Raw genomic sequence first — 27,645 nt, 5'->3', positions numbered from 1 at the left:
GCCTTGATACGTTTGAAATTCTAGAGTGGAGTGTCACAGCTGCCTTCTCTAGCTGATATCGCAATGCTTTCGATAAAGGCTAAAACGCCTGCATACGCGCGGAATTTTAAAAACATATAGGAATACGAGAGTTTTTAAAAGAGCCAAGTACACATGAAGTTTTAAAGCCGTCGCGATAACCCGCGAAAACAAAATAACATCTGCTATACTTCGAATAGGAGCAGTAAGTACAAAAAGAGATTTTTAAATACTTTGACCCGAAATATAGGTCAGCGCTTAATGGCATTACCTTAAATTTCGTAGATAGGGTATCCACAAAAAAAGGAATAGGGTTGATTACTCATAATCTATTTTTACAACTAAAGTTAATTTTTAATACACTTTCTTCGTGCAAAGGATTTACTAACTGAAATTTGATTCAGGTATACTGCTTCTGGAGAACCGTTTGATTTATTATCTGGAATGTGTCCTGAAATATTCCACTTTAACACTCGATTAGTGTCGTTTTCGTAGACTTGACTCTTGAACGTTTCTTTTTAAACAATTACATAATTGAATTATATTTTTCTTATTAGGCTAAACCATCCTCTAGTGCTTAAAATAATTTTGATAATTCTAATATTAATAGTTAACGATATATAAGGTCCTAGCTAAAGGGTAGTTTGGGCGCTTGTCCAACTTGTTTAGCTCCGGGGGTCCAAATTAAGACGTAATATTTTAATAAGTTTTAAATTTAAAATTGGGAAAATTATTTTATTTACTAAACAAGAGGCTGTTCTACCCTTAAATATTAATTTTATAAGTTAAAATACAAAATTAAAAGAGTTCAGCTTGAAATAGCGCGAAAGTAGACAATGGCCACTGTGGTCTTCCCCCTTAATCGCTTTTCTTATTTAGCCTAATGCTCTCTCTTTTACGAACCCAAACTTTATAAATTAATCCTCTGTAAAGACATTTAATTTTTTATCTAAACTTTGGAAGTCCGCCCGTGATCCTCTAGTTGGTGTGTTTGTATGATTTTTATCGTGCATTTATACTATAACTCGTAGCTGCCACTTGAGTACCCTTGTAATCAACTCTTGTTAGGCGTATATTTCATTTTCGAGGGGTTATATTTTTATATTTGGTTCCTCCAAGGTCAGCTAAATTATGTTTATTTGGACAAATTTCGGTAACGCTGCGAAACTACTAACTCCTGGTTAAAAGTCGACCTGTAGGCTGTAGCTCCTTATTATCCCCTTTTTATAGTTAAAGCTAAATTAATGAATTTGAATTCCGCTGTTTTTAAGAAGGCCCGAGGTGAGCATCTTAAAATGCGAAATATTAATAGTCAGGTTAATCCTTGGAGTAGAGAAGTTGACTGGAGGGAAAAGAGGGTGGGAAGTCTGTAAGCTCAACGTTACCCAGAATCCTTTGCTTCGCGGTAGGGGCGCCTTAGTGTCGCCCTCAATCGGATTTTTATTGAAATACAATTGTAAATATTCGCCATGCTTTAGTTTTGAAGCTTGGAGTAGTTTAGAATGAATTTTTAATTTCCGATTGTAGACTTCTTTTTATAATGGTCTGTTTTAGTTTAAAGTTTGGATATCAACATGATCACACATATAGCAAATTTTCAAAAATTATTAAAAAAAAATGAAGGTAAATTTGGTTCTATTATCAAATATTATAACTATAAACCAAGGCCTGACAAGTGGTTTTTCTCTTTTACAAATTAAAATTATTAATAGCTGAGAAGGTTGTGAAAAAGTCGACTACAACAAAAAGGAAATCATCAAACACAAACACTTTTTCAATTTTTATAACAGCAGTACTTTTTCATTATGAACAATTCTAACTATGTCAATGGCTAAACTATATAATACCGTTTTTAAAACATGATTTTGACTGTTACAAATTTGCCATTCTAACCTCTAAGTTCAAACCTTTAACGGTTTGTTCGGCCTTGGCCGTGCTTAGGGGATGGGGAGCCGGGCGATCGCCCAGGGCCGCTAAAATTTTACCATAGGGATGTATATACCGGAGAGCCGCTACAGTCACATTGTGTCAGTTTCGCCCATGCATTTCGCCCGGGGCCGCGAGACCTCTAAGCACGGCCCTGGGCCTTGGTTCTATAAAATCAAGATAAAATATTCCGAGATATTCACAACACCCTTGGAAATAGCTCTCTTTTTCATCGCTAGAGTAAAGTAAAACGTAGGCCCCTACCAAAAACGCAGTGCATGCTGGGGGGGCTTAGGCCGAATTAATGGGGAAGAGACTCAATGCTACCGATATGGGAATTTCCCCTCCAGTCCACTTCTCTACTCCAAGGTTAATCCACCCTTGTAAACGAGGGAGTGCGGAGTGTGCAGCCGCACTGGATATTTTAAACCCAGGAAGCCTAAAAGGGGGCAGGGAGCTTCTATAAGGAGATACTTTTGAAGGAAAGGGGAAAGGTATATAACGGCGCGAACACAAAACTGGTACACTGACGCGCATCTCCTTTGGCGCATTCCGTGGTAAGAGGGGAAGCGTCACGTGTTCGTTGTTGGGAAAACTACGGAATTTAAAAATTATTTGTTAATGGGACTCGCGGTATCAGCCCTTCTGTTTCTTTGAATAAAAAGCTTCGATAATGGTATGCCACCAGAAATGCTGTTATAAGGACTGTTCAAGTAACTCCAGGTACACAACTAGCGAAATATAGTTCATGACATTCCCTAAATGGAAAACTAAATTACAAGAATGTAAGAAATTGATTGTTGCCTGTGGGAGAAGAGATTTAACCGTAGGAAAAAATCAAGAAATCGTATTATGTATGCAGCAGGCATTTTTTCAAGTACCTCTTCCCAGCTTTGACAATCCTAATTTCCTGGTACATGTATGTATAAATTAATTTCAATTTTTAAAAATATGACTTGGTTCACATTATTTTACTTTCTTTAGGGTAATCATGATTATCAAGGCGAATACCTATTGGACTTAACCAAACCAAAAATACAAGCCTTCGTTACTGAAGTAAAAAAATCTGGAAAACCAAGACTTTATAACGCTCAAATTTTAAATCTAGAGGTTAGTGTTTTAATGATTTTAAAAGTTTCAAATTAATATAAAAAGATTTAATCATTAAATTTCGATTTCGATGCGAAGTTTTTCGAGGAGCATGGGTCAGAAATCTCGAGAAGTGCCTCAAAATTAATGGCTAATGTCAAATTTGATGAAGAAATTGACACCACTTTGATGCCAGTCAACAATTATTTAGTCCAAGACACCAAAAATATTATTCTGACCCCAGCTTTATTGAATATTTTTTCAACGTTAAAAGAAAAAAAGATCAAAGATCAAACTACTTTGAAAATTCAAAGCAGAGTTTTACGATTATAAATCAAAACTAAGATGGAAGTTATGAATTGTTTAAAATCAGTGAAAGGGTATTTGAATCATTTTGGCAAAGAGTTAATTGCTGATGATTGGTTGAGGCGTTTTATGGACGAAGTTTTTTTGAAGTGGGTGAACTTAAAATCAGATATTGAAGGCCCTAAAATTCTAGAACCCAAGAAATTTCTCACACCATTAGAAGAATCTGCCAAAGTTGAAAAAGTGGAGCACCATATTGGTGGTTTCATAATGAGGAAATAACTTAATAAGTTTGACAAACGGAAACTGTTTGAGGACTGTATTTCTAAAATTGGAACAGGTGATTCTAAAATCAAAAATAAATCAGAACCTATGCTAGTAAGTCTGAGAAAATAAGCTAATAACTTTAACATCGAAAGGGTTCGAGTTTTTCAAATACATACCCCACCATACTGTACCCAATTTCAAACAAGCCGTCTTAATCGACAGTGCAATTAGAAAATATCTGGTACAAAAAAGACTTAGGTAGATGTATGACAAAAATGGGACATTTAATGGGGGGAAGATGATACGACTGAGAAAGTCAAAGCTTTACGTAATACGTATAGTATGTGTTACTTCCACCAATTGTTCACGGTATTTGTCTCAGTATCAATTTGCGATCGCATCGGGCGGGTTTCGAACCCGAGACCGCCTGCTTGACAGGCGCACGTTCTACCACAGAACCACCGACACTCATTATGCTTCATCGAAAATTAGACCTTCAGCTTTATCGGAAGCGTATTTAATAGAGTATGAAATTTTGGTTTAATTGATATAGAACAAGATTTCGTGTAAGATTTAAATTATTGCATCGAAGAAATTCTAATTTAGCGATTTCTATATTGATTAAAAACAAATGCGCCGCCCAGGTTTTGAACCCGGGCAGTTCAGTCAGGCAGTTGAGCGATCTACCACAGAACCAACGATAACTCCTTAGCTATACTGCAAATAAGACACTCATCAATAGTTAATAAAGTCTTGAATTTTTTAACGAATAAAATAATGAAGGCTTAATCTGGTTTTTTTACTCTGGTTTTTTTATGAATGAAATTATGAAGGCCTAATGTGGTTTATTTTACGAATAGAATGAAATTATGAAGACTTAATCTTGTTTAATATAATAAGTTGCTTAATTTCAATTTGGTACCCTAGTAGAGGTTTCACAATCACCGTGTGTGCGGGTGTGTGTGTTTGTATATATATATATACAAAAACTTGATGAGGTTAACGGTAATAGTTAGTGTAGGGAGCTGTTGGCTCGTACGCGTGGCATGCAGGGCTTGCCACCACCCTCCTACGCATTGTAACCCGGCCACCTGAATTAAAGGCTTTAAAAGTCGCTCGATGACTTAGGCCTAGGGTGGTGCCTTGGGTATTAGCCTAGCTGATTATTATTTTTTATTATTATATATATATTTAAATTTACGGCCTGTTTTCTTTATTTTGGTCAAATCGCCGTTACAACAGTTTTGTTTAAATACGGTTATAGTGGTGTGTGACGACACCTGGATATATCCTCCGAGGAGAGGTAATATTACGGGCTTGACCAACTTGTTATTTATTCGTAAGGACTAAATAAAATATATTTTTATTTATTCGTGAGGACTAAATAAAAATATTTTTATTAATTCGTAAGGACTAAATAAAAAATAAATTTTTAATGTTTTTAAAATAAAATAAAATAAGTACCATGAAGTATCAGTCGTTGTAAATGTTTTAGTTTAAATCAATCCCACACCCCTAAAAATTTAAGAGCTCTTGTCTTTGGTCAATTTTTTTTACTTTAAATTTTGAAGTGTTGCCATTTTTAGAACCTTTTATTAAGGGCTTCAATATTTTGAAATTCCTTTCGTTGTACCCATATTTGAGAAGACCAGGGTTTGCATGACAACCAACAGCTCGACGGTGTTTGCCAAAGTGATGTTTAAGGGGGTCTTGATTAAACTTTTCAGTCAAACAAATTTGGCACCCTTGCTTAAGAGTAACTTAACTGCTCCTATAATTGAATACACTAAAAATGTACATGTTTATTTGTTTCAGTTTCTAATATTTTGTTATACTAAAATTGGAATTTAGAACACCTATTGTATGAATGCCTTCCAAAGTTTATCTGCTTAGTTGCATCATATTTCTGCCTTCTTGAGATGCATTTTTTCCGCTTCTGCTTCATTTTTCCACTCTTTGAGGTAGCCTAAAAACTCTTCTTCCAACCACCAAATAATACAGACGTTAGAAAATTTGTGAACAATTAAAATGTTATCAATAAATAATACCTTAAATCTACAATCAGTCATTGAATAAAATGGGTTTAGATCTTCATTCCTTTTGCGACTTCCTTCTCCAATATTTTTAGTATTTAAGATATCAAAAAAGCGGTTGAATATTCTAATAAAGTTTACAGTTTCAGATGCTTCATAAGTTCATCTCCTACTAGTTCTACAATTGCTAAAGCCACAGTTGCACTCATAACTTGAGTGGATAATTTCACCCTCATAGCGTAAAAAGGTCCCAAAGATACGTGGTTGTTGGTTATTTTGGTCAAAGTCGCAACTGTGATTGGCAATCTTTATTGTACATTTCCTTCTCATGTTCCCACAGAATCAGCTTTCCCTTTTTTCTAAACAACCGAGCCTTCTTATGTCCACTGTTTGCAAAAAAATTGCGGAGGGTTTTGATTAAGTGTGGAGGAACCGAAATAAAAATTATTGACCTAGGGTCATTCATTGGTGCGTACAAATTATTAATCTTGTAGTGGAACCTATTCTCTACATCTGTCTCTAATTTAATTGACCCCTGATTTATGGAAGATTTATCGTTGATGACCACCAAAACCTTGAAAAGATTGTTCTCGAGTGTTTCAATAGCTTCTTCTATTATAGAGTATAATTCCTCGCCCGACATATTATGACATGGGAAATAGCCTAGTATGTGTAGAAATTTGTTGTTAATCCTCTAACCATTATTGTCATAACATGTGATGCTAAAGGAGGGTCCATGGAGTCTCTACCCAGTTTTTTATTTTCAGCTTGTTTAAGTTTATCACCCGCTTCATTATGATGACAAAACCCTACGAGCTCCCCAGTATTAGCCTTGTTCACCAAGTCCTCCTTAATTTTTATTTCTACTACTATTATAGATAAGTATTTCTTATGTTCATCTAAATTCTTGAAATCAATCTTTCCTCTCATTTCCTTAGTTACTTCAAGTCAAAATCCACTTTTCCCCGAAAAGGTTGGCACATAAGGGTATAAAGTTCCAGGAGCCGGAAGAACAAATACTTAATGCATCATACGTATAGGGCGATTTTCTTCGACGGTACATACACCATTTTATTATCGCTGGATTCTACTTCCTGGGTATTTTAATTCTAGAAGTAATTACATCCATTTGCTGTCTCATCATTATATAGTTAAAAGTTTATTTTACTTATAAAAAGGTTATCTTCAATAATTTCACTAAAAATCTGCTCTTTTACAGACATGTGTGCCTTTACTTTACCTAGCTGTTTGTCAAGATCCCTTTCCAAACCTCGAAGTTTCCTTTCAACTTAAGATTTCCTTTCCTTGTTTCTCTCAGAAGATTATTTTTTGTTGATTGGTCATATTACGTACATTCCCTCTTGCGCTATTTATCTTCTGCCTTTTTAACCGGATTGCTAAAATTCTCCTTAAACGGCTACAATTTTCACACCGAGTTGATTTTCCAATAGAAATGTACAAAAATTGACAATCTAGCGAATGTAAAGAATTGGTGAAACGATTTTCAGATCCACTTTTTTCCATTTGAAAGTTCACTCAATGTTTTATCCGGAATACCAACACAAAATACACACGAATCAAGATATGCAAAAAGTTTTAACAATTCTTCAAAATTGTTAAAAATTTTGAGATTTTTCCAAGAATGCCAAAGATTGTGAGCTTCTACTCTCATCTCAAATGCCGTATTTATTTCTATAGAAATGGAACCAATATCCCCAGAACCAGATATTTTTTTAAATACCAAGCTGCCAGAATCATAATTTTTGATAAGGCACCACATTAATTGGTCTTCTATATTTTTAAATTGGCATTCCCTAAATGTATACCTAATGTTTTCCAAACTTGGAAACTTCTTCCGAATGTTCGCAATAATAAAGTGGTTAGTGTCTTAAATTTCAATGCAATTATGATTTGTTGGTATTTCTGTTTCAAATTGAAATTCTTTAGTGGGAACAAATATTTCCGTAATTTCAGGTGTAGCGTTTGGTAATTCTGGGATTGGGTCTTCAATTGGCTCCGCGATATTAGTAAGATTTCCTGAACTGAAATGAAAATGCAGCATTACACGAGGCGACACGCTTGAGTTGTTTATTTTTGGAACCTCCGCTGTTGCTATCTCCATAGTGTCATTCGAATCTTGACCTTTAATAACATTTAATTAATGTGTTATAGATCTTACCAATATATCAGTCTCATTAATCACTCACATCAACTCTTTCCTCATGTTTGTATGGTATAGGATCAGGGTGTTCATCTGTGGGTCCCATACTGGGCTACAATGCGTAGTAGGTTGGGGCAAGCCCTTCAGGCCACGCGAGCCAACAGCTCCCTACAATAACTATTACCATTAACCATTAGACATTTATGAAAATCACAGTGTCTCGAAAATCATTAATAAGGTGTACAAACGCGTTACAAGACTAGTGACTTCGTCCTCGGGTAGGAGATGATTGTATTATAGGCATAATAATAAATATGCTATTTAACTTAACTCCTCCAACTGAAAGATTTCGCAACCTATGGGGACAGTATCGGCACCAGAAATGGGCTTCTATTTTTAATTTTGGGACCGTTAAAAGAATTATGTGGCTCTATTTTTCTTCTTAAAACAGGGATGACCAACAACGTCTTTTACATTACAGCCCGCGAAACTAATCGATCTTTAAATGTATGCGGCTTAACTTTTGTAAATTTTTAATTCCGATTTTCAAATGGAGCGCGAATTTTGTAATGTTCTCATTCCCTTCGAGATAACAGCAACATCGTAACTTAGAATTTTCTTGATAATTTTAATGTTTATCTGAATGCTATGTTGTTATCTTCGCGGTATTTTAGTGCAATGCAATTTGAATAAAAAAAGGTAATTTTGTTCCTAATGCCTGTGATATTAATTTAAATTTTTTACGTGCGGCCCGAGCTATATTTCGAATTTTCAAATTTGGCCTTTGAGCCGAAAAGGTTGTCAACCCACGTCCTAAAGCGAGCAGAATATGGTGATGCATTCTAAAAATTTAAATTCCTATGTTCCCAATAATAATCTCCACTAGAATTTTAAGGAATTCAAAAGTGAAAAACAAATGACTAGTAGAATTAGGGGGTCTACTAAGGGGACTTTTTTAAAATTTCGAATTAGGGCATAACATACTTTGCTAACCCTTTGACGATGCCATTTTGTTGAAATAAGCCTTTATATTGCTCGTTTCTTGCAGGTGTTGGGTCAGAAATTTATATACCGGTGCTTTAAGCGAATCAAAAAGCCAACTACATCTATGGTCTCATCATAATGCCCTACGCCAGCGTCCACAAGCCCGGACAGGTGACAATTGTGCGCGCTGGTCTTGTAGGGCTGCGCGAGACATTGACTCCATGGATGAATTAAATAATTCGTCCATGTTGACTCTCCATTGCCTTGGCCAATTCCATTTCGCGGAGTAGAGCCAATGGCGAAACTCTCTTTCTCGGCTATTATCGGCTAATTTTCTGAATTTACTAAACACACGCGTTTCTTCATCTTTCCCTATAATTTATAGAATCCAAAAGTATTTCAATATCTTCATCACGGACGGACTCCCAAAATATAGAGTAAAAATTAAATATCTTTATAAAGGTGCGATTTAAAAAGTTTGGTTTCGTTAAAGAGAGCGCGCTTGGCTAAAAATGCTAAGGATTTAAAGCTAACCTTCACATTCGAAAAATATGGCATGGAAAACTTGGCTTAGATTTTGGGATTAGCGGTTAACTGAAAAATTATAGAGTTGTTATATAATTCATAAATACCTAATTGAAATTAATGAGAACAAATGACTTACAAATATACAGGGTTGCCAATGATATAAAAACGTCTTTATCGGAAAAGATTAATCATATATGGAACAATTTAATGATGAAATAGAGGCTGATATCCCCTATTAAGCAATGATAATTGAGAGCTTTGAAAGCTAAAACAGTCACATTCCACGTAATAGACAATTTAGATAAATAAAAAAGGTTTCTTTAGGGGTAATTATAATTCCTACATTTGTGTAATAGCGGATGCAAATATAAATAATAAGCTGCCACTACAGATATTTGCTGCCTCTGAAAATTAAGGAGTTGAACATCAGATATTAGTCCATAGTAGAATTGGCACTCTATTGGATACTTATCAAACTTGAAGGCTCATCTGACTTGGTGTGGCATCCCAGGCCACGTTGGTTCGTTGACCGATGGTCGTCTAGACGCTGGTGATTACGGTCCGCCTTGTTTAACCAAATACTCATCAAGTTTCTGGACCCACTGCTTCACTTGGAAACTGGTAAAACCCGTAGTTTTGAAGCTCCTCAGCAAAACGCCCATATACCCGTAGTTTTAGAAATAATACACAACTAGAACAAAGTAGAAATGAATTTGGAGAATGACCTTGGAAAAAGTGTGCTAGATGTTTTGAATGATTTGGAAATAAGCCTCTTACCCTTGAAATAGAAAAGCGAGTAAACTGTACCTAATGGGATTAGGCTATGCACACCTGTGCGCAGCAATAAATTACAGCACATCCCTATACGAAATATTTCATTTGGGCAAGGTCTTATTAATTTAAATAGTATTATTACTATTATGCCTATACGTTATAGAATTTAAGGAAAGTCATTGGATGACCTTGAAGTGAAACGAGAGTGTAGGACAGGGGCAGCGCCTATTTGTCCATAAGGCAGACTAGGCAAAGTGCCTAGGGTCTAATAATATTTTAGGATAAATAAGGGCCTATGATTCCATAAAATAGGGCCTACGAAGGTCCGAAAAGACGATAAATGAGGTTTTTGCCAGGCCTGACAAGAGAGGGGAAGCCGGTACAAATAAACTGGGCCCGTACAAGTTTTTGGGCCCCGCGTTTGATCCCTTATACTTATCCCGCGAAACATGGTTAATTAGAAAAATAAGGTAGTTCTTGGGGCCCGAAAGTATTGTTTTGCCAGGGCCCAGGCACGCTCTCGGCTGCCCTGGTTTTTGCCTAAGGCCTACTGAAAGGTTAAAACGGCCCTGGACAGGGGCAAAGAATATGTCATCAAAATCTTACCGTACCCGGGTTCAGGAAGTCAGGGCTGTTTTAAGACACCCTGGGCACTAAGACCTTTGTAGGCCCTATTTCTAAGAGTAAATTTATCATTATTATTATTTATTTATTTATTTCTTACTCGTAGGCCCATTCGAGCCTTCGTAGGCCCTTCAAACCTTCGAAGGCCTTGGACACAATGCCCATTGGATAAAACGGCCCTGCAGGAGGTACATTTTGAACCGTGTGCCAAACTGTCTTTCATGTAGGGGGTGCCCAAAACACTCCTATCATTAAAATATTAAAGCTATTTATAATTTTTTTCTTATGTAGGGTGGGACCATTTTGAAAATTTTTAAGCGGGTGCCATATACCATCGGTACGCCTCTGCTTTCAGTTGGTTAAGGCGCTAAGGGTCTTATGTCTATTTGGATTTTAATATTAATGTTCCTCTGCACGAGAAAAGTGTTATAAAAATTTCAGTTTCCTAAATGGTCACGTTCTATTTTTGGAAAACGTGCATTTTCAATTTGAAGACGCGGCCGTTGTGACGCAGGAAATCCCGGTATTCTAGTTTTATTTTCAACTCGAATCGGTGCTGTTTTCTTAATATGGTTTAAAATGTATACAATATTTTAAAGAAATTACAAAAACTCAATTTGTAACTAAATTAAAAGAATCCCAAATGTATAACGTCGTTCCGTCCTTGTAAGTAATATGGTTATTTGAACTCCTTTTGTTAATTAAATAATTTAATGCGGCTTACATAATTGTCGCAATGCAAACTAGCAGAGCCACCACACTCGCGAAATGCATTACGGATGTTCGCTTTCTTTACCGAAGTAGTTTGAAAAGAAAAGCGAGCAACCATGTTTATTTTCGTGGTGTCTTAGATGGCGACAAAGCCTAGACAACTTGCCTTTTTACTTTGTGTTAATATAACCCAACTGTCTCGATTAATATCTCTTGTTAACTATTTATTTCTTATCGTTCTCCAACTATCTCTTTGGCTGGAAATTAACAAAAGAAATGTGTAATCGAATAATAATATTAATTGCTTGGGCGTTCGGGTTATATGCCTGTACGCTTGGATCAACTGGTGGAACATTTAAATGTACTGACCCTGTCAGTAAGAACTCAGCAGAGAAATTCATCGAAGTAGTATGCCGTGAGTATTTTTGTATTAAGGACTAGAAAACGAATAGAAACAGTTTGTTTGTTGAACTACATTTTATTCAATTTTTACAGCGTTTTTAGGAAATTTAGATTGTCTTGGGAAATTCACCACATGCATATCGAGTAAAGGAATAAAAAATATTGTGAGTTCGTAGATAATATTTTAGTTGAAACCCTCCGAATGTTTGGTACTAGCGTCTTACACTAGAAGGAGTAAGACCTATCTCAGCCTTTTGCTGTATTTTCGGTTTGAGTCTATTTGATCGATTCCCAAATGATCTAACGGGTCCCATTTGATCGAATTACATTTGATCGAATGGCATTTGATCTAACGAAATTTGATCGAAAGCTACTGTAGGGTAAAACTACTAGTTTTTAGGAGTAAATCGAAAGGGCAACGGTGCATACGCGCCTACGGTGCGCGTACATCAACCTAACCTAACCTAACCTGACCCTATATATACAGGGTCTTTTTTTTTGCTCGGAAAAGTGTTTTTTTTTAAAAACTATTTATAGTACCGATTTCAAATTTGGAAGGTCAATTCTCTATACCGGGGGACATCAGTTTGAGAAATTTGAACGTTTTCGGTAATGTTTTTCACCAATTTTGAAAAATTATTTTTCGACCACTAGGTGCGAGATAAAAAATTTCTATTATAAAGTTGTAGGCCGTCATCGAAAACCCTTAAAAATTGTTCACTCGACGAAAAACAACTTATTTATCAGTGAAAATTTGAGCTTGAAAAATTTACAAGTTGGTGAAGCCAAATTACGATTGTTTGAAACGATAATTGAAAAGGGAACAAGTCTAATACAAACGTAGTAGAGTTTTCACACTTGAAAAAATGTACACGTTTGGTTTTTAAATGCAGATATTTTATTCACATAAATTTTTACAAAACATTTTCAATAATATCACCATTGGCTGCAACACAGGTTTGTGCGCGGACAATTAAGTTCTCAAACGCTTTCTCTACCATTTCTGGTGTGACGTCTCGGCAAGCACTGATTATTCGTCTAATGAGTTCCTCCCTAGTTTCAATGGGCGTGGCGTATACCTTTGCTTTAACGAATACCCAGAGAATAATCCAGCGGTGTTAGGTCAGGTGACCTTGCTGGCCAATGCACTGGACCATTTCTCCCTATCCACCTTTCAGGAAACTCGTTGTTGAGGTGCTCAGTTACTTGCCGGGAAAAATGCGGAGGGGCGCCATCTTGCTGAAACCACAACTGACGTCTTTCAGCCAATGGAAGGTCGTCGATTGCGTCACTCAGTTCGTTCTGTAGAAAATGTAAATACCTTTGGCCGTTGAGGTTCGTCGGCAGGAAAAAGGGACCAATAAAACGGTTTCCAACAAGTCCAACCCAAACATTGACCCGTTCAAATTGAACCTGGTGATGATATTCAAAACCCCAATGTGGGTTGATGTCAGACCAAAGATGGCTGTTTTGATGATTAAAGGGCCCATCTCTAGAAAATGACGCTTCGTCGGAGAACAAAACATGGCGCAAAAATTGTCTATCTTCTTGGACAGCATTTAGTAACCAGTTGCTAAATTCATAACGTCTTTGATGGTCTCCGTCAATTAGTCCTTGGTGGAGCGTAGCTCTGTATGGGTGATAGCGATTCTTACGAAGAATTTTCCACACACGATTTGCAGAACAACCCAAATCAGCAGCGGCGTTAGCGCAACTGTGACGAGGATATGCCACAAAGTACGCGAGTACATTGTTCTCGAAGTCTAAATCCGGTTGACCCAATCCGCGAAACCTAGGTTGCAAGTTACCAAATTGATTGAAATCGTGAATTGCTCGTCTTACTGTATTTACAGATGGTGCTCCATTTAGATGTCTTTCTGCGAAGATTTCAGTCACTCTTCTAAGGTTTTGCGCTGCTTCTCCATAGTAAATGGCAACTATCTCGGTACGCTCAGCTACTGAATAACGAGGCATTGTTCGAAATATTATCAAACACTGATAATAATCTCCCAAAGTTTTCCTTTAAATACCCAATGCATGTTTAGGATTGACCTATAGCCTCGTGTTTTTTAAATCCGGTCGTTTTTTTAACCAAAGTTTCAACTGGATTAGGTAATTCGGTTTCAATTATCGTTTCAAACAATCGTAATTTGGCTTCACCAACTTGTAAATTTTTCAAGCTCGAATTTTCACTGATAAATAAATTGTTTTTCGTCGAGTGAACAATTTTTAAGGGTTTTCGATGACGGCCTACAACTTTATAATAGAAATTTTTTATCTCGCACCTAGTGGTCGAAAAATAATTTTTCAAAATTGGTGTAAAACATTACCGAAAACGCTCAAATTTCTCAAACTGATGTCCCCCGGTATAGAGAATTGACCTTCCAAATTTGAAATCGGTACTATAAATAGTTTTTGAAAAAAAACATTTTTCCGAGCAAAAAAAAAGACCCTATTTATATATATCAAAAACAACGGGCCGTTATCGTCGATGTCATAAAAAATTCCATCATATAGTGTATAAACTAAAAATCTCTTCATCTTTGTGGCTTAATACAGTTAAAGCAATGAATTATTCCATCATTATTCCTTCTGCACTTCATATTGACATTCGGTAAAATAAAAACATACCAACTGGTTCTATAAATATTTTTGAATTCGATCAAATAGTATTCGATCATTTGAAGGTTCGATCTTATGAAACAAATGACAAATGGGATTCAATCAAATGGAATTTCGATCAATTGCAACGTATAATGATCGACTGTCGATCACATATTTTTCGATCAAATGGACCAACGCCGCATTGACGTGTTAAGATAAATTAAATTTTATCCAATCAAATTCCTAAATATGAACTTTAACACTTCTAAAATCTAAAATTTTAAATCATTATAATTCTTTTCTCAATCGTTACGAAATTAATTTAAAATAATACGATTGCAACATTTTTTTTACAATTTACATGGTTATATAAAATTTTGAATAAGAAATATTAAGGGCTTAGCTTGAAAATGTAATTACTCTTGATTCTAGTCACCTATCTAATAAACAAAAAACTAAATTCTGTCACTCACTAAGTTGTCGGTAAAATTGAAAAAATATAAATAAAGTATTTTGCCGAAGTTTAGAATTTTAAAGAAAAATAATTAAATAGTTAATCCAAATTTAGTACTCTAAAACTTGGAGTGTGTATCGTTGTTCACGGTTCAAAAACAAAATAATTCCATCTTCATTTAAACACCTACGAAATGTATTTCACAATATCAGAAAATTGCATTTTCATGGTGATTCATCTGAAATAATGTTTTGATTCAACTAAAGTAAACAGGATACGAAAATAGCAAGTTTTCAGATAAGTTATTCCTATAAAACGTTTGCGCGGAAAAAACCTTTTAGGTTTCACCATACATTTACGCACATATTTGCATTTACGGTTTTTACGATTATGACACGCGTTTTCATCAAAATGACAAAATATCGCATTAGAGAGGTGAAGGTGAAACTTGTAGGAGTGTAGACGTACCTTTATACATACAGCTTGCATCTCCTACAAGTTCCCCATTCACGGTAACGGGCTGCTTTCTGCTATTTGTTTAAGCAAGAGAAAACTTGTTGAGGTTAACGGTAAGAGTTAGTGTAGGGAGCTGTTGGCTCGCGTGGCATGCAGGGCTTGCCACCACCCTCCTACGCATTGTAACCCGGCCACCTGAATTAATGGCTTCAAAAGTCGCTTGATGACTTAGGCCTAAGGTGATGCCTTGGGTATTAGCCTAGGTGATTATTATTTATTATAATTGAGCGTAGCTCCCTTAGCAACGACTGCTATGGTGCGAGAAGCATATAGTGCGAGAAGCATTTTTTTACGAACCTTGGCTATGGGGGAAAAATGCTGGTCCTGTGATTGTCCGAAGCCGTCAAAATAACCTATGCGAAGCGCGCGTAAAAGGCGAGAGAGTATAAACCGCCCGAAGCCTGGCGCCCGGTGAACACCCGGTGAACCTGGAAGCGCGCGCAAAAGGGGACCGCGTGTATAAAGGGAGAGAGTAGGGAGAGAGAGAAGCCAGATAGCGCGCGTATAGAGGGAACCTGGCAGCGCAGCGCGCGTAAAAGGCGAGAGAGTAGAAACCGTCCGAAGCCTGGGTCTAATAGTATCGCTAGATAGCATGTGTGTAAGGCGACTTTCGATGGAGAACCTGTCAGTGCGCGTTAAGTGTGTGTAAGAGGGGAGGGGATTGAAAGGCTTTTTTATGCATTGCGGGAGAGAGAGGGAGATGAGAAGAATGAAAGGCGGTTTTTTATGCATTTTTTTATTTAATTCTGTCCAAAATGAAATTCATGGTTTCCACAACTTCAATTTCAATGACTCTACTGCCTAATTTTACAACTATTTCCCCAGACATTAAAGTAATTGGAATGAAATTGTCCATTTCGTTGAATTCATCGTCGCTGTCGAACGCTGGGTCCTCCAAAAGGTTTCTCCTTTGGAAATAATGAATTATTTGTAGATCGTTACATTTGTAAATAAGTTAGTTAGTTCTTCATATATTTTAATTAGGTATTTAATTAGTTCTTTATATATTTTAATTAGGTATTTAATTAGTTCTTTATATATTTTAATTAGGTATTTAATTAGTTCTTTATGTATTTTAATTAGGTATTTAATTAGTTCTTTATATATTTTAATTAGGTATTTAATTAGTTCTTTATATATTTTAATTAGGTATTTAATTAGTTCTTTATGTATTTTAATTAGGTATTTAATTAGTTCTTTATATATTTTAATTAGGTATTTAATTAGTTCTTTATGTATTTTAATTAGGTATTTAATTAGTTCTTTATATATTTTAATTAGGTATTTAATTAGTTCTTTATATATTTTAATTAGGTATTTAATTAGTTCTTTATGTATTTTAATTAGGTATTTAATTAGTTCTTTATGTATTTTAATTAGGTATTTAATTAGTTCTTTATATATTTTAATTAGGTATTTAATTAGTTCTTTATATATTTTAATTAGGTATTTAATTAGTTCTTTATGTATTTTAATTAGGTATTTAATTAGTTCTTTATATATTTTAATTAGGTATTTAATTAGTTCTTTATATATTTTAATTAGGTATTTAATTAGTTCTTTATGTATTTTAATTAGTTATTTAATTAGTTCTTTATATATTTTAATTAGGTATTTAATTAGTTCTTTATGTATTTTAATTAGGTATTTAATTAGTTCTTTATATATTTTAATTAGGTATTTAATTAGTTCTTTATATATTTTAATTAGGTATTTAATTAGTTCTTTATGTATTTTAATTAGGTATTTAATTAGTTCTTTATATATTTTAATTAGGTATTTAATTAGTTCTTTATATATTTTAATTAGGTATTTAATTAGTTCTTTATGTATTTTAATTAGGTATTTAATTAGTTCTTTATATATTTTAATTAGGTATTTAATTAGTTCTTTATGTATTTTAATTAGGTATTTAATTAGTTCTTTATATATTTTAATTAGGTATTTAATTAGTTCTTTATATATTTTAATTAGGTATTTAATTAGTTCTTTATATATTTTAATTAGGTATTTAATTAGTTCTTTATATATTTTAATTAGGTATTTAATTAGTTCTTTATGTATTTTAATTAGGTATTTAATTAGTTCTTTATATATTTTAATTAGGTATTTAATTAGTTTTTAGGTAACTAACTACTATTTTTTTTGTTAGGGGTTGTTTGTGGCGATTGAGTAGCGATGGTAGGATTTGTTTTGGCAGCAACGTTTTGGGGCGAGGCACGATTTGTTTTTGCTCCAACGGTTTTAACAGGCGTTGCTCCATCGGTTTTAACAGGCGTTGCTCCAACGGTTTTAACAGACGTTATTCCTACGGTTTTAACAGGCGTTACTCCTACGGTATGCTCTTATTTCACGTCTCGGTCGCTCCACTCAAGTCTGTGTCCAAAATACCCTTTGGGGTTTTGTGACGTCCTAGTTATTATTAAAACTAAAATGACCTTTCCCTTCGCTGGCTACCTTGTTTGAGGTGCTCAATCTTTTCAAACTCCCCCCCCCCCGCGATGGAGAACAAATAAAGACGCGCGTCAGTCATGGGACCCCAACGTCATTCTTCTCGGGAATATAGTGCTGACCGAGGTAGTCTGGGATACGTTTCTCTCTCGTTTTCTACGAAAAGCGCGCTAAAATGTCAGAAATTTAACCCTTGGTTTCATGGCTTTTAATATTTACGCATTTAATAAACTATGCGCGAAGTGTTACAATTTTTTTTAACGCACCACTGTTTTGTAGTTTTTCTATTACGCTCCTGTAACTTCCACTTTCGTCTAGCTCAAAATTATGTATAAAAATAACTGGGTTTAATATGATTCCTCGCGTGGCCATTTTAACTTGACATAAACCGTAAAACTACAGGCAGGCAGACTACTACAAAGCTTAGCAGACACGGGACGAAATATCCCTTTGATCTAAATTTCGTAATTGAAAATATGAATTTCCTCTTAACTCGCCTTTTGTTTATAAATATAATATAACATAAATATATCATATAAAACAATCATTAGCTCGGTTTTAAATTAAAATTAAAAACAAACTATTTTTTGAGCACATGGTAACAAAAAACGAGATACTCATGAAAATGTGAAGAGGCTTTTGCGGGAGGGGCTATTATTGAGTATTTATTTGCCCCTCAAACAAGGCGACGCGCGCGTTCGGCAAAGAGCTACACTCTCACCTTTTTCTCTTGGTTCAAGTACAACGATTAGTGCCGGTTAATCATTAGGCCGAGTAAGCTTAAGCCTTTCGGCCCGGAGCTTGCCGAAAGGTTAAGTGACCCCGTGACTAAGCTAGCGCAAGGCCATGAAGTGTCCCAATAACGCTCAAGCCTAGGGGCCCAAGTGGTAGCTAATATTAGAAATGTATGTATGTTTGTATGTTTCCCAAAGTAAAAATCGTCAAAATCACTGAAATGGTCCCTGATCAACCACAATATTATTGAGATAGAGAGGTAATGTTATTTCATATCGATTGGTGTATCATTTTCCCTTTTAACCACAAAGGTTAGAGAGCCATGTATAATACGGTGGTGACTACGCAATAGCTAAAAATAGTTAACAAAAAAGGTTAATGTGTAAAATGTTTTAAAGGATAATGTGTAAAATGTTTTAAAGGATAATGTGTAAAATGTTTTAAAGGATAATGTGTAAAATGTTTTAAAGGATAATGTGTAAAATATTTTGAAAGATAATGTGTAAAATATTTTAAAGGATAATGTGTAAAATGTTTTAAAGGATAATGTGTAAAATGTTTTAAAGGATAATGTGTAAAATGTTTTAAAGGATAATGTGTAAAATGTTTTGAGTTAGGTTAGAGATCTGTGGGAATAATTTTAATTAATTTATAGGGTTACTTACGATACTAACTGTAACTCTACCGATAAATCATAAAATCGTTTCTTTTGCACAGAGCTGTAATCGCCTGTTTAGACAAGAACCAGCGTATAAAGTTGAAATATTGCGTTATGCTTGTAATTTTAACTGCTAATAGTAGCATTTCTGAAATTGGAGTATCAATGAACTCATTAATTAACTAGAATATTGCATTAATACATTTTTAGGCCGCAATACAAAGCTGCAGTGTATATTTTCCTAAGACCAACATAACGGATTATCAAACACTACTGTGCCAAGTGTGCGAAAATACAGCCAACAATGGAGAAAAACCAGTAAGTTTATTTGAGTTCATAAAATTCGGCCTTTAGTGAAATAAAGGACTCATGTAAAATGCTTAAATATTTATTTTAGTTACAATTTCAAGAAATTCGTATAATTTCCAGCGCCACCCAATGTAGCCAGTAAATCCTATAGGTTGATATGTGTTTTCAGTCAGCCAGGGATAAATAAAAGGTTTATTGAATTGAGAATGACTTATTTTTTACAAACACGGAAACCTTTTTTAGAATTTTCTAGAAATTATAAATTATAATGTTTCCTACGTCAAACGAATACCATGAAAAAATCCAAACTCTAACTATTACAGTTTATATATATATATATATATATATATATATATATATATATATATATATAGCATATTTCTTAAAAATTGTTATAAGAGATCGGATGCGTTTGAGTTTTTAAGCTAAGTTTTTTTATTAAGTGGAGAAGAATTTAGTCGACAACTATACATTTAAAATTTTAAAATGTATAAAATATTTTGTAAAATCTTCAGCTAGCTCGGTCTCATAGTTGGTCGGTAAATTCTACTAAATGTTCTATTTCAGGATGGATTTGACATTATATGTTGCATATTGGGTACAGAATTGAAGGGTACCAATATAAGTCCTTTGAAGAGAGATGTAGCCGCTCTTGTAAGTAATTTATGAGATCAAATTGAGCTCCATAATTTTAGTGGCATATGGGTTTAATACAGTGTGTGGCTGCATTTTTAATCATACATTTTGTTTTGGTTGACACCCTTGCCAAAGGCAGGGGGGTCCTTGGATATACGCAACTGGCTCGCAGGGTATAGAGGGATATTATATAGAGGGCGTTTCGTTTCGTCGCTGTCTGTTCTAAGATAATAGTATAATCTTATTTAGTGGAACTTGTAGGTGAATCTGAAACGCGTAGTTTTGTACTAAATTAAAATTAAATATAAAAATCAATACTAAAATAGTCACTCTTTACGACTTAAACGCCGTCAATATTTTCAATGTGCTCGCGCCTGATCATTCTTCCTCTAGATGGATGTCCGTCTGCATGGTTATATTCTTTAAATATAATCGTTTTAATAATAGAGTTAGAGGTGGGGACTCATGTCCAAAACGTTACAAATGCCCACCCGCAATATGAAAACCAATTGGAAAATACCCACCTGACTCGTGCGTACTCATGGATTAGGCTATTTTATGTTCACTTAGGTTGGTTTTGGTTAGATTTCAACATATTTTTTATGTTCTAAATTATATTTATTGTAATACATCTAGCCCTTTTTTGCAAATCTCTAGATAATTAATATAAAAGTTTTAGATTCCCAACAAATGATTTTTCGACCATTTATCAAAAAAATATATAATGGTACTCCGCTAGAAAATACTTCAGTAATTCCATTTTCTTACTTTAAACACGTAAAACTGTGAGAGGGTATAAAATTGTAGCTATGTACCCCGCGTTCATAAGCTACTGCAGCACAATATAGTCACTGAAACTTCAACATTCTTATAAAAATTGTAAATACGAATTTTTCAGTATTCAGAAAGCGGTTAGTTTTAAAATTTCATATAATTGAAGAAAGAGAAAATTGCACAATGAAATTGCGCGTATTTTCCTTTTCTTATCGTAGATGGCACTTCCTTCGTCTGTATTACAGTTAGGTTTATTGTGACCGACTGATGTAAACCATATTGAAAATATAAATTATTTTATATTTAGACTATTTTAATTTTTTATATTTCGAATAAAATAGGTATGCAAAAATCAATTGAATCCTATTGACTGTCGAGCAACCGAAGAGAGGAAAAACATTTGCAGTAAACAGAAAAAATAACTTGGTATTTTGTTGTAAAATAAAAGCAATTGAAATTTGAGATAAAGCCAATTTAAAAAAAAAACAATTTGTTGAGCAAATTATTATTTGGCTTGTTAAGTGACCCCTCGAAAAAGAGTAGAGAAAACTTGAGGAGTGTAGCCGTACCATTATTTTGTTCGATCAGTCCATCGTGAACGTAAAGTAGGAGCACATAGAAGACATCTTTAGTTGACAAAACGTAGAAGCACGGATCTCCGTACTAGCTCTCTTGTATCTGTAGGCACGTAAGACTGTTAATTCGCTCGTTCCAGCAGCGTGGTAGGACCGTAGAGGTTTTAGTAGCCGTTTGGGGCATGATCGTAGCGAGGCGAAGCTTTCCTTAACCATTTGTAACAATTATTTTTTATCGAAAACAACAAACAAGTTAACTTATATAAAAAAAATTAGCCACCCTTCGAATGTTTCTTATACCTTTCCTTTAGGAGTTTTATCAAGTATTTAAAATGTTATTTGCTCAAATACTATTTGTTCAAAATTGCATATTATTTTCCTTCAGCAAATAACATTTGATCAAAATTTTATAAAGTTTATTTTTAAAAAAAAATTTGATAAAATTTTATTTAAGTAAATATCATTTTATCAGAATTGAATCCAATTTTATTTTAGTAAATATTTCTGTTATCAGAATTCGATAAAATTTTAATAAACCAAATATCATTTTATCAGAATTTAATCAAATTTTATTTTAGTAAATATTTATGTTATCAGAATTCGATAAAATTTTAATAAACCAAATATCAGTTTATCAGAATTTAATCAAATTTTATTTTAGTAAATATTTCGGTTATCAGGATTCGATAAAACTTAAATTAACCAAATATCATTTTATCAGAATTTAATCAAATTTTATTTTAGTAAATATTTATGTTATCAGAATTCGATAAAATTTTAATAAACCAAATATCATTTTATCAGAATTTAATCAAATTTTATTTTAGTAAATATTTATGTTATCAGAATTCGATAAAATTTTAATTAACCAAATATCATTTCATCAGAATTTAATCAAAATGTACTTGTTTACCTTAAGAAAATGATTAATAAAATTTTCATCTTACTGTAAGTAAATATTAGATTAAACACTAATTATATTGTGATCAAATCGACTTTATTAAATTTTGTCATCAAATTACTTAAACCAAACTTGTTAATTAGTTAAAAATATCATTCATCAAATTAATTTTTTTTAATTTTAAAGCTATTTGAATAGGGATTTTATTAACTAACGATACGTTTTGCCGGGATCTTTTATCTTTAATTTGCAATGGCTTTTAATTATTATAAAATATAATCATATTATTATAGGTGTATAGCTTATTTATTTGGCTAATTAAAAGTAAATAGATTTTACTTTCCTTGATCGGACTAGGATCCCAGTTTGATAAAATTTCATTTTCAGCATTTGATAATGTTTTGATATTTTTTATAGGTTTAATTGATGATTAAATAGATTTAATTAAAATTGCTTCAAGCCAAAATATATCAACGTGTAAACATGTTTTAAAAAGAAGCATAACAACATATTAGCGTGTTTCAATACTAAGCGTATTTCAGATATTGTTTAATTCGTTTTTGACTCAAAAATCTATTTGGTCCGAGTTTCACTTCTTTTAATTATTTATTACCGTGACCTATTCGTCTGAATAACTCGTAACTTCTTTAAAATATTTTAGTTTTTAGCTTTTCTGTCCCTTTTAATTATGGACTCTTCTACCTTTTCGCGTATTTTATCATAATTTGCATTGAAGATAATTGGTGGTTCTTATTAACATAATTTTTAATATCTTGAAACCGTATTATTAATGAAGGTCATTTTCAAAGACGGCTGACCATGCTACCAGGGCCAGATTAAGACTTTATGCGGCCCTAGGCCCAAGTTAATTTTGGTGCCCCCCTTTCAATAGCGAGCTAGGCGCTTCCTCAATTTATAATTGAGAAATGGAAGGGAAATTCATCTTGCTGCCAGATTTAGTATGTCGTCAGACGTCAGGGGCTAGACGGCAGTCCGTCAGAGAATGTGACAATCAAACGTTTTTGGTTCATAGGGGTGGACGCATTTACTAAAATGACTCCGGAAAATATTTTGTGAAAAGCAAATGATTAAAGTTTTGTACTTTTATTTTTTTCGAACCCTCTTGGTGCCCCTTGTAGGCTTGGTGCCCTAGGCCCAGGCCTATTCGGCCTATTGGTTAATCCGGCATTACATGCTACAAGAATTAGGTCCCGTACACCGACGTTTTATTCATACGACAATGGTTCTTTTGACATCGAAGAAGAAAAACTGAAGGGAAATCACAGTCTGGTTGTAACCATAACTAACGACTAGACGAAAGCGAAATTCACAGTGAAAATGGCAAGCGCTTTCATTGCCAATATAGACTTTAGTTTCCATTTGATAATCCAAGTAGTACATATTTATGAATGAAGTTACATTGAGTGTAAGTTGAAATAAAACCGTTTTCAGCCAGCAGTCTATTGGAAATAAACTCAGATATTTTGAACCTAGATAAAGACTTATGTCCTGTCTTCTTAGAATGCGATTGGCAAAACCTGTTTGGGTCATCTGCTAGTCTTGCCTTGTATGCTTTCTAGTCCTCTGTTAGGCTACATGCAGATCCCAAGTTTAAAATGATTGTACGTTTAACAAAAGTTCTAATTGTTTTTTAATCATGACAAATAAATTATTGTGTTTACAATTCGGCGGCTCATTTCGAAGATTAACATAAGCCTCATTTGCGTGCAAGTGGCATCAGAACCCAATTATTTTAATTTCGAATAAAGGTTATACGTATTTGCTTTATTCTTATTAGATAATGTATAAAATTAAAAAAATATTCTTATTAGGAATAAAACACGAGATTAAAATAATATGATCCAATAAATAAAAAGGAAAAATATATAGTACTTAAATAAAGTCTAAAAGAAAAGTTAAGCTGATATTGTTATTTATCTATTTAAAAGCATCGTTACTTAAACTAAGATGCGAATAATTATGTCGCGATGATTTTTAGCGTTGATCACAAATCTCGTATCAAATCCACCCGGTCTGTCATTGGTTCTCACGAACACAACACCCCACACAAGGAGAACGCAACCCGTCAAAAGTCGTGGATTTGCTTATGTACATTTGTCATTGGCTAGACGCTTTAGCACCTGCTGCCGTCGGAAGGGGAACATTCGGAAATTGTCTCCCCCCCCCCCCCGCCATTAAAACGTTCAGCGTAAAGGCTCTTGACGCTCGTCCAATGAAATTCGTACACAACCCTTCGTTAGCGTGTTTAAAGGCTAGCTGCGTTCTCCTTGTGTGTGTTGCTCCTGGGTTCTCCGAACTTGATGTCATCCGAGGCGATTGAAGCGTTCTAGAACCAATGGAATAAAAGGTAGTTCCTTTTCTATTATATCTTGTTCTAAAAGTTGAAATAAACAAACTAACGGAATACCTAAAAGCACTACACTATTTAATGACTTGGAATCAAATTTCGGTAAAGTGAATTTCTTTGGTTTTTAATATTTTGCGATAACAAATGATATTGCATGGCATAGGAGAAATCCTTTCTTTTGAATATTTTCCATTTTTTTAAGTTACTTTCCCAAGTCCTTTTATAAACCACAGAACAATAAGTAATGTAACTGATTATCTATATATTTAAACGAGGCGAATAATAGTTTAGTCCATAATGTATACGGGTAAAAGAGCCTATAACCTAAAATAATTTAAGGAATTTAATTTAGAAAACTGGCGAGTTACTAGGATCAAATAGATCTTCGAGTCAAAAAAGAATTAAAAACTATAGAAACTAGCCAGAATTTCCAGTGCTAGACCGGTGTACCGTACAGTGATACTGGCATGCCGCATGCGACCTTGGATAAAGAAATATACTACTGGATATATTTCTTCAGCTTTCGTCAAGGCGTCGATAGAAATCACCAAATGTCGGTGGGTAGCGCGTGGGCGGGATGAAATTTTACTGGTACAAGCTCGACTGCGCAGGCGCGATAATTAGAAAAATATTACGGTCAAAATGGTTTTGTATTTGGAATTCCCAACTCTTCATTTATCATAACGATACAATTACTAGAAGTTGTAAAATATGTTAATTAAGATCAACTTTAGTAATAAATACATTAACGATAATTCTTATCAAAAACCAAACCTAAAACAATGATGCCAATCAACTTCTAGGCCTAAAACGCTCACCGTGAGAACACTTGTACCGGCAGCTGTAAAAGCTTGTCTCAGTTAACCGGGTTTTTGCAATATTTTGTCACGAGATACCACTGGGGCGGTGCGGCGAACTTTGAGCGACGCCAAATAACTGTAGTAATATATCCAGTTGTGTATTTCTTTATCCATGATGCGACTAACAAACCGAAAAGAGCAGTTAAGCCTAACAATTAAAAATTAAAAAACTCGTGCTGAAGAATAAAATATACCAAAAGTTAAGTTAATAAGAATCACAAATGGACTGTAATGTTAAGAATAATAAAACCACGATACTGATGAGCCCTAAATAAGGCGAAATTTGATGGAAATTGTGGCTATTCTAATTACTTTTTAATTCGTTTTTGACCCGAAGTTCTCACTATCCCTTAGTCGCTCATTTGTGGAGAAGGATAACGTGACTCTCGACGTTGTTGTTCAATCTTCGAGAGCGCTCTGTTTCACCTCTCGTTTTGGAGGAATCTGTTTCCTGCCATAGTATAAACCATGTCAGCAATTTATTACCAGAGTCAATTTGTTTGAAGTTAAAATTATCACGGGCGATTTTTGCCACGTTTGGTTTCTTTGGTGAATTTGGTGATTTCGTTTTTGTCAGAAAACGAAGGCTTCCCAAACGTGAAAGTCACCAGGTAGGGCTCACCGATCAGTTAACGTTTATCCACGAAGAAATGAATTTCATAATGGAGTGATTAAACATTTTTTACCACACTTTAACTTCATTAAAAATATTATCCGTAAAAGATTAATTGATATTGTAAAATAAATGTTATTTTATTTTCGTTAACGTTATGTTGTGTTGCTTTTCAATAGTTCGATCGCCTTCAGTAAAGTATCAATTATACTAGTCCATTACTATATAGTGAATGCTGAATAAGAGAAAATTCAAATCGCGATGGTTCAGTAAACATGTATTTAAAATTTTTGGTATTTTACCTCAATATGATTATTCTAGATGGCGCTAACGACTAAAATGGGGGAATTTGGAGAAAGCAATCCTTACTTATCTCCGATATTCGAAAGCTTCCGTAATACAACATCCTAAAGCTGTACTTAAGTCTTGACTTCCTCGCTACGCAAAAAAACTCAATCCTGGAAAATGAAAAAGTAGGCGTAATTAAAATGAAGATAATTAGAGGAAAAAGATTATGCCGATAAACCCTTAAAAGTAAATGAATGAAGTAATTAATGAAGGCTTCGACTTAATCCTGTTCAGCTTCCCACACCGAAGACTCGAGAAAAGGCACTTGTTTATATTTTATCGCCCCAGCTAAATAAATGGTGGTTCAACGTATTCCACTTGGCTGCTACCAGGTTTAACCGAAGGTAGGAGTGATTGGCGCTAATTCTGTTTGAAAAAAAAGTACCAGTAGATTCCTGCTGAGGGGTCGAAGAATCAAAGAAATGCGTAATTCCGCTTCGATTTCTTCAAATTGTTGAAATTCGGCAAGAAATCGAGAAATCCGGGACAAACGTCTTGGTTATTCAAAGAAATGCCGAGTGAAAACAAGCTGGCAAGTCAAAATATACCTCTCCTCGGAAGAGTTTTTAATTTTCAGTAAAGCGTAACTGTATCCGTGGTTCTGCGGTAGAACGCTCACCTGTCGTGCAAGAGGGCTCGGGTTCGAATCCCGGCCGATTAAAAAATTATACTATACCCAATGACAAAAAGAGGGCGCTTTAGGAAAAATCTTTTCCCTGATTCTAAGAAACTGGGTACGCAGTGATTACCCTTTGCCCCGAAAATGCGAACGCGTTCGCAGGCCTGACAGACAGACTCACAGACAGACAGATCCACCCACAGACAGACAGACAGACACGGTGGTTGTATAACCCTTCCTAGGGTACAAAGTCCCCTCGGAGAGGTAAAAAGTCGTACAATAATTTTTTTATTATTATTTCATCTTTTGGTAAACTTGAACGCCATCATCCTCTAATGAAGCGTTCTTTAAGGTAACGCGAGAGCGAGTGGACGCGAGTCTGCGGCGAAACCGCCTCTAGA

At 34.5% G+C, this 27,645-nt stretch overlaps 1 protein-coding gene across 1 annotated transcript; it reads left to right on the top strand.

Annotated features, from left to right (window-relative positions):
• Positions 1–155: 155 nt before the first annotated feature.
• On the top strand, positions 156–21,402 carry LOC149955590 (uncharacterized). The gene is made up of 6 exons (XM_090164566.1): positions 156–223; positions 11,696–11,836; positions 11,917–11,987; positions 19,452–19,559; positions 20,118–20,204; positions 21,302–21,402. The coding sequence occupies exons 2-6, from the start codon at positions 11,698–11,700 to the stop codon at positions 21,380–21,382; spliced, it is 486 nt and encodes a 161-aa protein (XP_090020692.1). The 5' UTR covers positions 156–223; positions 11,696–11,697; the 3' UTR covers positions 21,383–21,402.
• The last annotated feature ends 6,243 nt before the right edge of the window (positions 21,403–27,645 follow it).

The sequence above is a fragment of the Leiobunum rupestre genome, chromosome 2, assembly GCF_980474605.1.
Source record: "Leiobunum rupestre chromosome 2, qqLeiRupe1.1.hap1, whole genome shotgun sequence".
NCBI classification, from domain to species: domain Eukaryota; kingdom Metazoa; phylum Arthropoda; class Arachnida; order Opiliones; family Sclerosomatidae; genus Leiobunum; species Leiobunum rupestre.
The sequence above is the reverse complement of the archived record's forward strand: the minus strand, read 5'-3'. Positions and strand labels throughout refer to the sequence as shown.

Excerpts from the sequence above, each read along its gene's own strand:
- LOC149955590 (XM_090164566.1), top strand. The coding sequence starts at position 11,698 with ATGTGTAATCGAATAATAATATTAATTGCTTGGGCGTTCGGGTTATAT. Across the intron at positions 11,837-11,916 it reads ATTCATCGAAGTAGTATGCC|CGTTTTTAGGAAATTTAGAT; the intron begins GTGAGTATTTTT and ends CAATTTTTACAG. Across the intron at positions 20,205-21,301 it reads AGAGAGATGTAGCCGCTCTT|GTATGCAAAAATCAATTGAA; the intron begins GTAAGTAATTTA and ends CGAATAAAATAG.